The 11,555-nt window shown below is 46.8% G+C and overlaps 2 protein-coding genes across 2 annotated transcripts; one reads left to right on the top strand and one right to left on the bottom strand.

Annotated features, from left to right (window-relative positions):
• Nucleotides 1-313: 313 nt before the first annotated feature.
• hsd17b2 (hydroxysteroid (17-beta) dehydrogenase 2) lies at nucleotides 314-4,954 on the top strand. The gene is made up of 5 exons (XM_084555784.1): nucleotides 314-669; nucleotides 2,844-3,065; nucleotides 3,224-3,409; nucleotides 3,491-3,628; nucleotides 4,553-4,954. Exons 1-5 carry the CDS (start codon nucleotides 387-389, stop codon nucleotides 4,891-4,893), a joined length of 1,170 nt encoding a protein of 389 aa, XP_084411910.1. The 5' UTR covers nucleotides 314-386; the 3' UTR covers nucleotides 4,894-4,954.
• A 640-nt stretch (nucleotides 4,955-5,594) lies between these two features.
• Nucleotides 5,595-7,963, bottom strand: mphosph6 (M-phase phosphoprotein 6). The gene is made up of 5 exons (XM_084555786.1): nucleotides 7,775-7,963; nucleotides 7,137-7,249; nucleotides 6,730-6,820; nucleotides 6,203-6,303; nucleotides 5,595-6,131 (listed from the first exon to the last, which is right to left on the bottom strand). The coding sequence occupies exons 1-5, from the start codon at nucleotides 7,817-7,819 to the stop codon at nucleotides 6,002-6,004; spliced, it is 480 nt and encodes a 159-aa protein (XP_084411912.1). The 5' UTR covers nucleotides 7,820-7,963; the 3' UTR covers nucleotides 5,595-6,001.
• Between the last annotated feature and the right edge of the window lie 3,592 nt (nucleotides 7,964-11,555).

Genomic DNA, 11,555 nt, shown 5'->3' with positions numbered 1-11,555 from the left:
AACCTGGACAGATCAGAAGCTTCAGGAAGGTATGGGACCAGTTAGGTTATCAGAGGTCAACAGGAAGTAACTAAGTACTTTACTATTTATATCAGTTTGTGATCTGAACATGAAACCATGGCGATCAATAAAACAATACAGACACACTAGTACTATCCGTACTATTAGTAGTATTATTAGTAGTCGTACTAATATTATTGGTAGTAGTAGTAGTACTATTAGTAGTAGTAGTAGTAGACAGTAGTTTTTGCTGGACTGTGTCCTCCAGGTGAAACTATGCAGCCTGCAGGGTTCAGGTAACTCACCTGTGCAGGTATGAGAGTGGGCGGGGCTCTGGCTCAGAGAGGAGGTGAGTGAGCAGACGGAGGCAGACGGGCAGCAGGAGGATGGAGGTGTGGAGGTCGGTCTGCGTCGCGGCTGCAGCTCTCTTCGTCTTCACGCTGGGCCGGAGGCTCAGAGAGGTCTGGGAGCGCCTCCTCCGGCCCAGCGGCTCCTCCCTGCTCCTGGTCCCGGTCCAGGCCATCGTCCTCGGACTCTGGGCCGGACTCAGCTTCACCCACGGTCTGGACTTCACTGGAGGTCTGCTGGTCTGCAGCCTGACGCTGGGCTGGAGGACGGCCGCAAGGGAGACGCTGCTGGAGGGGGACGACAGAGCCGTGCTGGTCACAGGTACATATACACAATATACTACACACAATAATACTACACACAATAATACTACACAGCTGTATCAGTGTTTCTGCAGTCAGAGGTCAGAGGTCATCGTGGAGCTGACTCATGATGATCTGATGAATGTTTCACACACTCACACACACTCACTCACACACACACACACACACACACCCTCACACACACCCACACACACACACCCTCACCCTCACCCTCACACACACTCACACCCTCACACACACACACACACACACAGGTGAATGAAGGTCATTGTAGTCGACGGTTTGTAAACAGGAAGTTGTTCTGGTTGATCAACGAGTTAAAATGTGACCTGAACCGACCGGACGGACAGGAAGTGGAGCAGAGGACGGTTGATGGTTTGAGTCCAGACACGACTGGATTTATAGGAGGAGCTGTGGAGAGTTATTACCATCATCATCATCATCATCATTATTAGATTTATTTATTCAGCTCAGTGGTGAGGGGGTTAGCTCTGAAGCTATCGGCAAAACCATACTTTTCCTAAAAAATCTAAGTTGAAAACTTTTGAAAACTTTTCTCCAGGTTCCTGAGTCTCTGGTCTCATTGGTTCCTGGGTTGATGGACGTACGTCTAATGTCTCTATTCACGTACGGCCAATAGGACACATCTCATGCACGTCTCTTGTGTTTTTCTATTCCACGACGTCCTGCACTAATCTGACCACCTGCTGTCTTAATGACTTGGTATAGCTTGTCCAGTTTAACTTGGCCTGGTAGGGTCATCTGTTCCATGAGGGTCAGGGTCAGGGTCAGGTGAAGGGTCAGGTGAAGGGTCAGGGTCAGGTGAAGGGTCAGGGTCAGGGTCAGGGTCAGGTGAAGGGTCAGGGTCAGGTGAAGGGTCAGAGTCAGGTGAAGGGTCAGGGGCAGAGTCAAGGTCAGGGTCAGGTGAAGGGTCAGGTGAAGGGTCAGGTGAAGGGTCAGGCCGGCCCTGCTCACTGGGGGTTTTCCTGGAACTCAAAGTCCACATCTTATTTCTGAAGCTTTGGCATTAAGGGTTGAATGTGTGATGGTGCATCAACCAGTGGCTTCTGTGAAACTGCTCTTAGCGGCTTATGATCCAGTTTTACTGTTCTTCTCTAAACATATGGAATGAGATGAATACCGGACAGGACACCAGGCTGCGTCATGCCTTTAACCTTTAACACTGGCTCCCTGATGAGACTGTTCTCTGTTGTTCTCTAGCAGACTTCTCAGTTCTTTAGTGTCAGCTGACAGCTGAGTAGTTAACTAAGCCTCAGGATCTCTGTAGGTCATTTCTGTCCTGTGGTTCAGACCTGGCCTGACCTTCTCTACCTCTGACGGTTGATCTCCCAGGTTATTTCTCTCACCTTGAACGGACATTTGGTTTTGTTTAGTTTTAGACCTGACTTTTGCGTCAGAGTGAGAACTCTGTGCATCACGCTCCTCTCTCGTTTCGCCCCGGACGCCAACACCATCAATAAAAACACCCGCCCCCTCATTCCATCAAGTAGTTGCTGCACTGTCCTATGAAACACTTCAGCCACAGAGTTGTTTCCAGATGGAAGTCTCAAGAAGCAAGTAACTACCTTCATCTAGTGGTGACACCAGTCATTACACCTCAGTAGACTGTGGTCCAGGAGGAGGTCCAGGAGGAGGTCCAGGAGGAGGTCCAGGAAGTCCATGCCCAGTCAGGTCTCCGTAAAACATGAAATACTGCTCAGGCCGTACTCCCTCTGGGTCCAAACACACAGTTGGTCCATCTTATTTACCAAAGACCTCATGTTCCTTTGAATTCCCTTCTCCGCTCGGTCACTTTCAACATGGCATCTCCGGCGCTTCTTCCCAAGTTCCACAGGAATCCCAGACTTCGCTCTGGACAGCGCAGGAGGCATGGACAGCTAAACATGAAAAGTCCAGAAAACACCAACAAAAAAACCAAACAGGTTAAAAAGACAAAAACATGGTTTCTGGCATAGAAAACTAAGGAACACACTGAGAAAACTTAAACAGGTGAGAATCACAGAGCGACTGGTGACCTGCTGCATGTCGATCAGAAGAGTCGTTTTATTTATTATTGACTATTATCACCGCTCGTCTTCTTCCTCTTTAACCACAATGAAGCTGAGCCGTTCTGCCAGGTGTCTGGTTTCCTCAACGTCTTTTCTGTCTCAGGTTGTGATTCTGGCTTCGGTCAGGCTCTGGCGCTGGCTCTCAGTGGGACGGGGGTGAAGGTGTTCGCTGGCGTCCTGGATGTGAACGGAGTCGGTGCTCAGCGTCTCAGAGAAGGACGACCTGAAAACCTGGAGGTGCTGCAGCTGGATGTGACGGACAGGAACCAGGTGGAGACGGTGCAGCGCTACGTCCACAGTCAGCTCAAACACTCAAATGAGACAGGTGAGACAGATCATCATACTCTGTTCAACACACTGAAGACAACCAGAACCAGAACCAGAACCAGAGAAGAAAGTGCTTGAAGATTTTCTGTTTTATTCCAGCTCTAAACGAATCCAGACTAAGTCCTGGCCTCCTCATGTCGCCCCGGGTCTCTGCAGGTTTGTGGGGTCTGGTGAACAACGCTGGCGTCCTCCGATGTCCCGTGGACGCCGAGCTGCAGCCACTGTCGGACTACAGACGCTGCCTGGAGGTCAACTTCCTGGCGCCAGTCCACATGTGTCAGAAGTTCCTGCCACTGCTGCGGCGCTCCCGAGGACGCATCGTCAACGTGTCCAGCATGGCCGGTAACAGAACCCTGAACTCTGAACCAGAGCAGGAACATGAACCCGGTCGGTCGGTCTGTTAACGTCCAGCTTCTTCTGCAGGAGACGTCCCCTTGACCATGTTTGCTGCTTACGGAGCGTCCAAGGCAGCGCTCAGCGTCTTCTCCAGAGTCCTGAGGCTGGAGCTGTCTGAGTGGGGAGTCCACGTGTCCTTGGTCCAACCGGCAGGATTCAGAACCAGTAGGTCTGACTATATGTGGACTGAGGACAGAGAAGGTAGATAGAGACAGGAGACACTAGTGGAGGTGAAGACCTGAGACGAATGAAGAGGAGGAGGAGTGTTGATGAAAGTTGGACTGAACCTCAGTAAAAAGCCAATAGCACTAGCACTAGCATTAGCATTAGCATTAGCATTGACCTCATATCCAGAGCGACTGAATGTTATTTTAATTTTTATTGATTTTAAACAAAAGGATGTTTGTCAGAGCTGATTCAGAAATCAAACTGACAAAAAGAGATAAAAGCTGATAGAGCTGGACTGAACCATCTGACGGTGAAGAGCTGGACTGAACCATCTGACGGTGAAGAGCCGGACTGAACCATCTGACGGTGACGAGCCGGACTGAACCATCTGACGGTGACGAGCCGGACTGAACCATCTGACGGTGACGAGCCGGACTGAACCATCTGACGGTGAAGAGCCGGACTGAACCATCTGACGGTGAAGAGCCGGACTGAACCATCTGACGGTGAAGAGCCGGACTGAACCATCTGACGGTGACGAGCCGGACTGAACCATCTGATAGTTAAGAGTTGGACTGAACCATCTGACGGTGACGAGCCGGACTGAACCATCTGACGGTGACGAGCCGGACTGAACCATCTGACGGTGAAGAGCTGGACTGAACCATCTGACGGTGACGAGCCGGACTGAACCATCTGACGGTGAAGAGCCGGACTGAACCATCTGACGGTGAAGAGCTGGACTGAACCATCTGACGGTGACGAGCTGGACTGAACCATCTGATAGTTAAGAGCTGGACTGAACCATCTGGTCTTGAGACAATTTGTTTTGTTATAGACGCTAAAGAATTAAGATTGAATTGAAATCATCGACGTCCTCAGTGCAGATTAAAGATGTCTCTCTGTCTCTCCATCTTTCAGACATCTTTGGGGACAGAGAGTCCACCTCTCGCTACAGAGACGAGCTCCTTGCCGCCGTCTCCCCTGAGGCCAGAGAGGATTATGGGGAGGACTACATCTCGTCTCTCCCCAGCAGTCTGTCCTTGATGTCCCAGCAGTCTGCAGAGGACCTGTCTCCCGTGGTGGAGGACATGTATCATGCTCTGATGTCCACCCATCCCCGTCCTCTCTACACCCCCGGACAGATGGGATGGCTGCTGCCGTTCCTCCACCGCTGCTGTCCCACCGCCGTCTTTGACGCCATCATCAACCGACTTCCTAAATACAGCGAGTGTCGGCCAGCGAGTCTTCGCCAGAGGTGAGCTCCTACTCCAGGTCCGACCGGTCCAACATCAGGTCCAACATCAGGTCCAACATCAGGTCCAACATCAGGTCCAACATCAGGTCCGACCGGTCCAACATCAGGTCCAACATCAGGTCCAACATCAGGTCCGACCGGTCCAACATCAGGTCCGACCGGTCCAACATCAGGTCCAACATCAGGTCCGACCGGTCCAACATCAGGTCCAACATCAGGTCCAACCGGTCCAACATCAGGTCCGACCGGTCCAATATCAGGTCCAACATCAGGTCCAACCGGTCCAACATCAGGTCCGACCGGTCCAACATCAGGTCCAACATCAGGTCCGACCGGTCCAACATCAGGTCCAACATCAGGTCCAACATCAGGTCCGACCGGTCCAACATCAGGTCCGACCGGTCCAACATCGGGTCCAACATCAGGTCCGACCGGTCCAACATCAGGTCCAACATCAGGTCCAACATCAGGTCCGACCGGTCCAACATCAGGTCCAACATCAGGTCCAACCGGTCCAACATCAGGTCCAACATCAGGTCCGACCGGTCCAACATCAGGTCCAACATCAGGTCCGACCGGTCCAACATCAGGTCCAACATCAGGTCCAACATCAGGTCCAACATCAGGTCCAACATCAGGTCCGACCGGTCCAACATCAGGTCCAACATCAGGTCCGACCGGTCCAACATCAGGTCCAACATCAGGTCCGACCGGTCCCACATCAGGTCCGACCGGTCCCACATCAGTCTGAATAACCGTCCAGTCGTCTTTACCGCGGTGTTGTGGTGGAGCTGAGACTGATGCAGGTTTATTTTCATGTATCTGAACGTTTGACTCAGTTTAATAAACACTCAGAGAAATAACAGCTTCTAAATCACGTCCTGATTTATTTCCTGGAAATAAAACAACGAGCTCAGGCCGTCTTTTTAGTTTCACACTTATTCATCATGTCTGTACATATGAAGCTAGCCGTTAGCTTAGCATAGCATAAAGACTGTCTCTGCTTTGTCTTCATGTGAACCAGTGACCTGTACATTCATCCGTGTAAGTTCTCAGATACATTTAAAACCAGGATGTATAACATCCATGAGCTGCTCTGAAGCCTCGTCGCTTCAGTCCTGAGGCTTCAGAAAGACTCTCTTCGTCTCCGTGACGTTTTGATTGACGTCATCCTCGTCCATCGTCGTCCTCTCACGCTTCTTTGCAAACTTTTTCTTCATGCTTCCGACTAAACTCTCGTACCTGAAAACACCAGAACAGAACCTTAGAGACAGAACCAGGAAGCGTCAGATTCTCAGAGTCGGCGTCTGTACCTTCGAGCCATTTCTTCATCGGTGACGTCTGTTTGCATCCGACTGGTGTCTTCGTCTCCGTCCTCTTCCTCAGTCTTTGGATTCATCAGAGCCATCAGTTTCTATGACCAGTAGAGACAATAGACCTCGTTAGACCTCCAGTTTAGGCCGAAACCTTCGTCTTTACGTTCAAGCGTCTTTTTAAAATCGCCAAACGGCATTAATTATGACATCTGTTAAAGGGAGTTTTTCCTGCCACCGTTGCCTTCAGGCTGCTCTGGGGGTTTCAGGCCGGGTTTTTGTAAAGCGTCTTGAGACGATTTGTATTGTTATTGACGCTATATAAATAAAATTGAATTGAATTGAATTGAATTAAAGTAAAATGATTAAAGCAAGAAAAACGTGACTGAATGTTTTAGTTGTAATCATTATTTAAAAAGAACTAAACTAAATGTTTCAACTAAAATAAACATCATAATTAATAAACTAATGATATTTAAACGTTGATCCAGAGATGAACGTCAACAGAAAAAGAAACGGAGACAAACCTCGACTTCTGGATTAAAACCTTTGAAGGACAGACGACCGTAAAACAAGTCTTCACACGGAACAAAACTCTTTTCTTCTAAAATCAGATTCCTGGAAAATAAAAAGTGGAGAAACCGAATTTTAAAACTATCAGACACATTATCAGTCATTCTGATCTGATCTCTGCAGTTAAATCTCTTTCAAACCAGACTCCATTCAAGAAACTGCCCATTTAACGTTACATTCCTCATGGTCAACAGCTTCACTGTCTGTTTAATGAGAAACACTGATGAAGACCCAGAGAGGAAGAATGATCTGATTAAAGGTGAGACGGTTTGCTTCTCGTTGGTCAGCTAAACTAAACAGGAACGGATCGTAATTAAACGGTCAGATTTATGAATGGAGTCTGGTGTGACTCAGCTCCTACTCTTTAGCTGTGAGTTCTGGCAGATCCAGGAACCAGTGCTCATCACTGATGATCCTCCTCTCATCCTCCTCCAGCTGCTTCCTGGTCTCAGCGTCCAGACCTCGCTGCATGAACTGAGAATGTGACAGAGAGAAACACTCATCAGCTACAGCTCATTCATCATTCATCATTAATCATCGAATCAAACGTTTTAAAACACAAATCAAACTACTGGGTCAGATCCATTCATTGATTATTAACTTCATTAATAACTGGTAAACATCAGACTCATCTCTTCAGAATCAGTTTTAAAAGTGAATAATTAGTTCAGTCAACCTGCAAACAAATAAACGTTTTCTTTTAAGTGAAAAGAGAATCAAGTGTTTTAATAAAATAAACGATGATTTTATTATCCCTCATTGAAGTCGGTATAACTCAGTGAGAGACGCCGTTAACCGGCTCCGTTAAACTCCGAATTCAGTCCCGACATTAAACCTTTCATCTGACTTCTGTTCCTCAGTTTCTCTCTTTCTGTGACGCTGGAAACTTTAAATTACGACATTTCTGAACGGAGTTCTGCGCTAGAGTTTCATGGAGCTAACTCGTCGCTAGCTAGCACGAGGCTGCTAACGCCGCTGTTTCCGGTTTAACTCACGAACCTTCATGCGCAGAACGTTCTTGGAGAGTTTCACGGAGTCGTTCATCTTTAATCGACGAATAAACAACTAGTAAAACTACAAAAACCGACCAGTCGATGAGCTAAAGGCTAAAGGCTAAGGGCTAAAGGGCTAAGGGCTAAAGGCTAAAGGCACGCGCTGCGGCTCTACAGCTGATGTTAAACAGGCAGAAGCAGTCGAGCAGTTTTTAAGCAGTCCGGCTAATCGATCCCTCATATCACCGATGTAATGAAACAGCAGCAGATTTTTGTTTGTAATATTTTATTTTAAATCTTCTCACATTTGATTATAAATTAACAACAAAATCATTTCAGTCTCATACATTCAGTTCATTCTGCAGCAGACACACGAATCCATTAATAACCTGGTTTAGATAGATAGATAGATAGATAGATAGATAGATAGATAGATAGATGGATAGATAGATAGATAGATAGATAGATAGATAGATAGATAGATGGATAGATAGATAGATAGATAGATAGATAGATAGATAGATAGATAGATAGATAGATAGATGGATAGATAGATAGATAGATAGATAGATAGATAGATAGATAGATAGAAAGATAGATAGATAGATAGATAGATAGATAGATAGATAGATAGATAGATAGATGGATAGATGGATAGATACCCTTGACCTTCCTTTATTGGTCCAATATTTCATTCACAATAAAATCACAGGTAAATGTAATACATATAATCATACACATCAACCCTACATGTATTCACTCACCCCTCCATTTTTTTTTTTTTTTTTTTTTTTTTTTTTTTTTTTTTTCTCTCAGAAAGTCAGAATGAGCAATTCATCCATTACACGACATAAAACATCTCCACCTCCCCAAATAGAAATAAATTTGTTCAAGTCTGACACCATCTTGTAATACGCAAACTCTATCTTCAGACGTGCAGCCACCAGACTTCTGAACATCAGTTCAGCGTCTACAGACCCTGTCTCCTTCATTTTATTTCTCCGGGTGAGCCAGATGCTCATCTTCGCTTGACCCAACAAAAAGTTCACCAGACAAATAGACCTTCGTTGTGCTACAGAGTATCTGGGACCAAAAATAAACAGTTCGTCTCCAAAAATGTGTCCCAAATCACCCACCCACCGCCTTAACAAAGAGAAGAGAGGAGCTAGTCTAGAACATCTGAGCCAGAGATGTTGTAACGTTTCCTCATCCTGACAAAAACTACACTGATTTCCTGTTCTACGGTCTATGTGTGCCACATGTCTGTTTGTGGCCACGGCCCCATGCACCACCCTCCACTGGAGATCCGCAATGCGTTTCTCTATGGGAGGTTTGTACAGGGACCTCCAGCTACCTCTGGGAGATGAACCTGGCGCCAACACATCAACCCACCTCGACTCTCGGACACCGGCCAACATCGCTCTGTTGAGAACCTTCACAGACACAGCATACAGGCTCTTTTTTGATGCTTCAGAGAAGTTCGGTAGTTCAGGTGTTCTGAAAGATAGCAGAGCCCCGTCCTCTTCCTCCTGCTCCTCCACTGCAGCACGAATGGACAACTTGGGAAATATGATCTGATGATCCTCTGCAGACTCTGCCCCTAGTGCTCTCCTTAAAGAACCTGGAAGTGTGTTCATGACCTCCTCCAGCAGTTTGTCCATGAAACGCAGAGACTTTATACCAGTATCTTGACACAGCCGAGCAGCAGTTTTCCATTGACCCGCTGACCTCAGTCCTGCCAGCTTCGTCAGCCCAGTTGTTGTAAATATCCTCTGAACACTGACAGAACTGAGACACCTGCTCTGTATGGCTGGGTTATAGAATAGAGGTTCTTCATCAACAGTCCCATACAACTGAGAGCAGTCTCTCCTCACGTTTAAAACTGTTCTCCAGGTATGGAGAACCGACTGGTAAAACCTGGAAGTCTGTGATGTCAATTTCCCTGCGGGAACCTCCCAAAGGGATCAATAAAGTCGTCTATCTATCTATCTATCTATCTATATGTCCACACCATCCAGATCCAGAAGAAACAAGTGCTTGTCATAAGCCAGGGTCTTTACTCTACGCAGCAACGACGATGCTGTTTCAGTCCAGGGTTGCTGCGTTCGATAGAGCAAACGCTGTGCGGTCTGAAGCCGAAATGCAGTTATGCGACTCTTGATGTCAATCAATCCCTGACCCCCCTCTGATACAGGCAGAAACAGCACAGCCGATCTAATCCAGTGATATCCATCCCAGCAGAAATCCACCAGTCTTTTCTGTATCTGTGTAATGAGATCGTCTGGAGGAACTACAACAGTGACACGATGCCAGAGCATAGACGCAACCAGATTGTTGGCAACCAAAGTCCTCCCCCTGTAGGACAACTGGGGCTGGACCCATTTCCATCTAGACAATCGGGCACTCATTTTCTCAACTAGACCCTCCCAGTTTCTTTTCTGAAAGTTCTCATTGCCTAGAAACACACCTAAGACCTTCATCCCTTCTGTGCTCCACTGCAGCCCAGCTGGTAAAGTTGGCTGCTCTTTATTGCTCCACTCTCCCAGTAGAAGTCCCTCACATTTTGACCAGTTGACCCTAGCAGAAGAAGCTTGTTCATATAATTTTAGTTTCTGTTCAAGAATCTGAATATCATTTTGTCCATTTATAAAAACTGTGATGTCATCAGCATATGCTGACAAGCTAACTGTATTTGTTGTGCTGTCTGCCAAGTTTAACCCTGACAGACTCTGCCTGAGCTTATGTAGGAGAGGCTCTATAGCTAGAGCATATAGCATCCCAGATAACGGACATCCCTGCCTGATTCCTCTCTGAACAGATACTGGTCTGCTAAGTCCACCCCCCACCTTTAACAGTACTGTGGCTCTTGAATACATCAACTCAATCCATGAAATAAAACTTTTTCCAAACCCAAATGTTTTAAGTGTTTTAAACAAATAATTATGATCAACTCGGTCGAAGGCCTTTTCCTGATCAAGAGAAAACAAACCCACATCTAGTTCCTGTAACTGTGATAAATCAACAATGTCTCTAAATAAAAACAAATTATCCATTATTGTCCTTTCAGGGACACAGTATGTTTGGCTGGCATGTACAACCATGTGCAGACACTCTTTAAGTCTATTCGACAAACATTTTGCCAAGATTTTATAGTCTGTGCACAGAAGTGAAACGGGTCGCCAGTTCTGTAGGAGGCCCAAATCTCCTTTCTTTGGCAGCAAAGTCAGGACTGCCCTCGTACAGCTCGTTGGTAAGGTCCCAGAGTCCAAACATCCTTGAAAAACTTCCATAAAGTCTTCACCCAGTAACGTCCAGAATGTTTTGTAGAACTCTGTAGGAAGTCCATCAATACCAGGAGACCGACCACAGCTGAGCTGTTTCACTGCTGCAGACAGTTCATCAAGGGAAATGATGGACCCCAGTGAGGTTGCATATGCTTCCTCTAGCCGAGGCAGACCCTCCAGTATCTCATCCACACAGTCAGAGTCACAAACATCAGCACTGAACAGGCTGCTGTAGAAGTCCGTGGCCAGCTTCCTCATCTCTGATGGCTCCGTGGTCACAGACCCATTCGAGTGCTTGAGATGTAACATCTGGTTATGTTTCTTGACCTTCCTTTCCAACTTAAAAAAGAAACGAGTAGGTGCATCTATGTCTCTGATAGACAGGATTCTAGATTTAATCAGAGCACCTTTTGCTCTTTCATGTAGAAAACTACTTAAAGCTGCCCTCCTTTTCTCCCGAGTTGCATTATTGTTATCTGAGCCATTAATTATGCCATCTTCCAT

Source organism: Chelon labrosus (genome assembly GCF_963514085.1).
Source record: "Chelon labrosus genome assembly, chromosome: 11".
Classification (NCBI taxonomy): Eukaryota; Metazoa; Chordata; class Actinopteri; order Mugiliformes; family Mugilidae; genus Chelon; species Chelon labrosus.
Note: the sequence above shows the minus strand (reverse complement) of the source record. Positions and strands in the feature narration are given on the sequence as shown.

Bases quoted from the DNA above. Each gene is read 5' to 3' on its own strand.
- hsd17b2 (XM_084555784.1), top strand. From the start codon at position 387: ATGGAGGTGTGGAGGTCGGTCTGCGTCGCGGCTGCAGCTCTCTTCGTC. The intron at 670-2,843 runs GTACATATACAC...TTTCTGTCTCAG, and splicing joins CAGAGCCGTGCTGGTCACAG to GTTGTGATTCTGGCTTCGGT. The intron at 3,066-3,223 runs GTGAGACAGATC...GGGTCTCTGCAG, and splicing joins CAAACACTCAAATGAGACAG to GTTTGTGGGGTCTGGTGAAC.
- mphosph6 (XM_084555786.1), bottom strand. From the start codon at position 7,819: ATGAACGACTCCGTGAAACTCTCCAAGAACGTTCTGCGCATGAAG. The intron at 6,821-7,136 runs GTAGGAGCTGAG...TTTATTTTCCAG, and splicing joins CCAGAACTCACAGCTAAAGA to GAATCTGATTTTAGAAGAAA. The intron at 6,132-6,202 runs GTACAGACGCCG...TGGTGTTTTCAG, and splicing joins GATGAAGAAATGGCTCGAAG to GTACGAGAGTTTAGTCGGAA.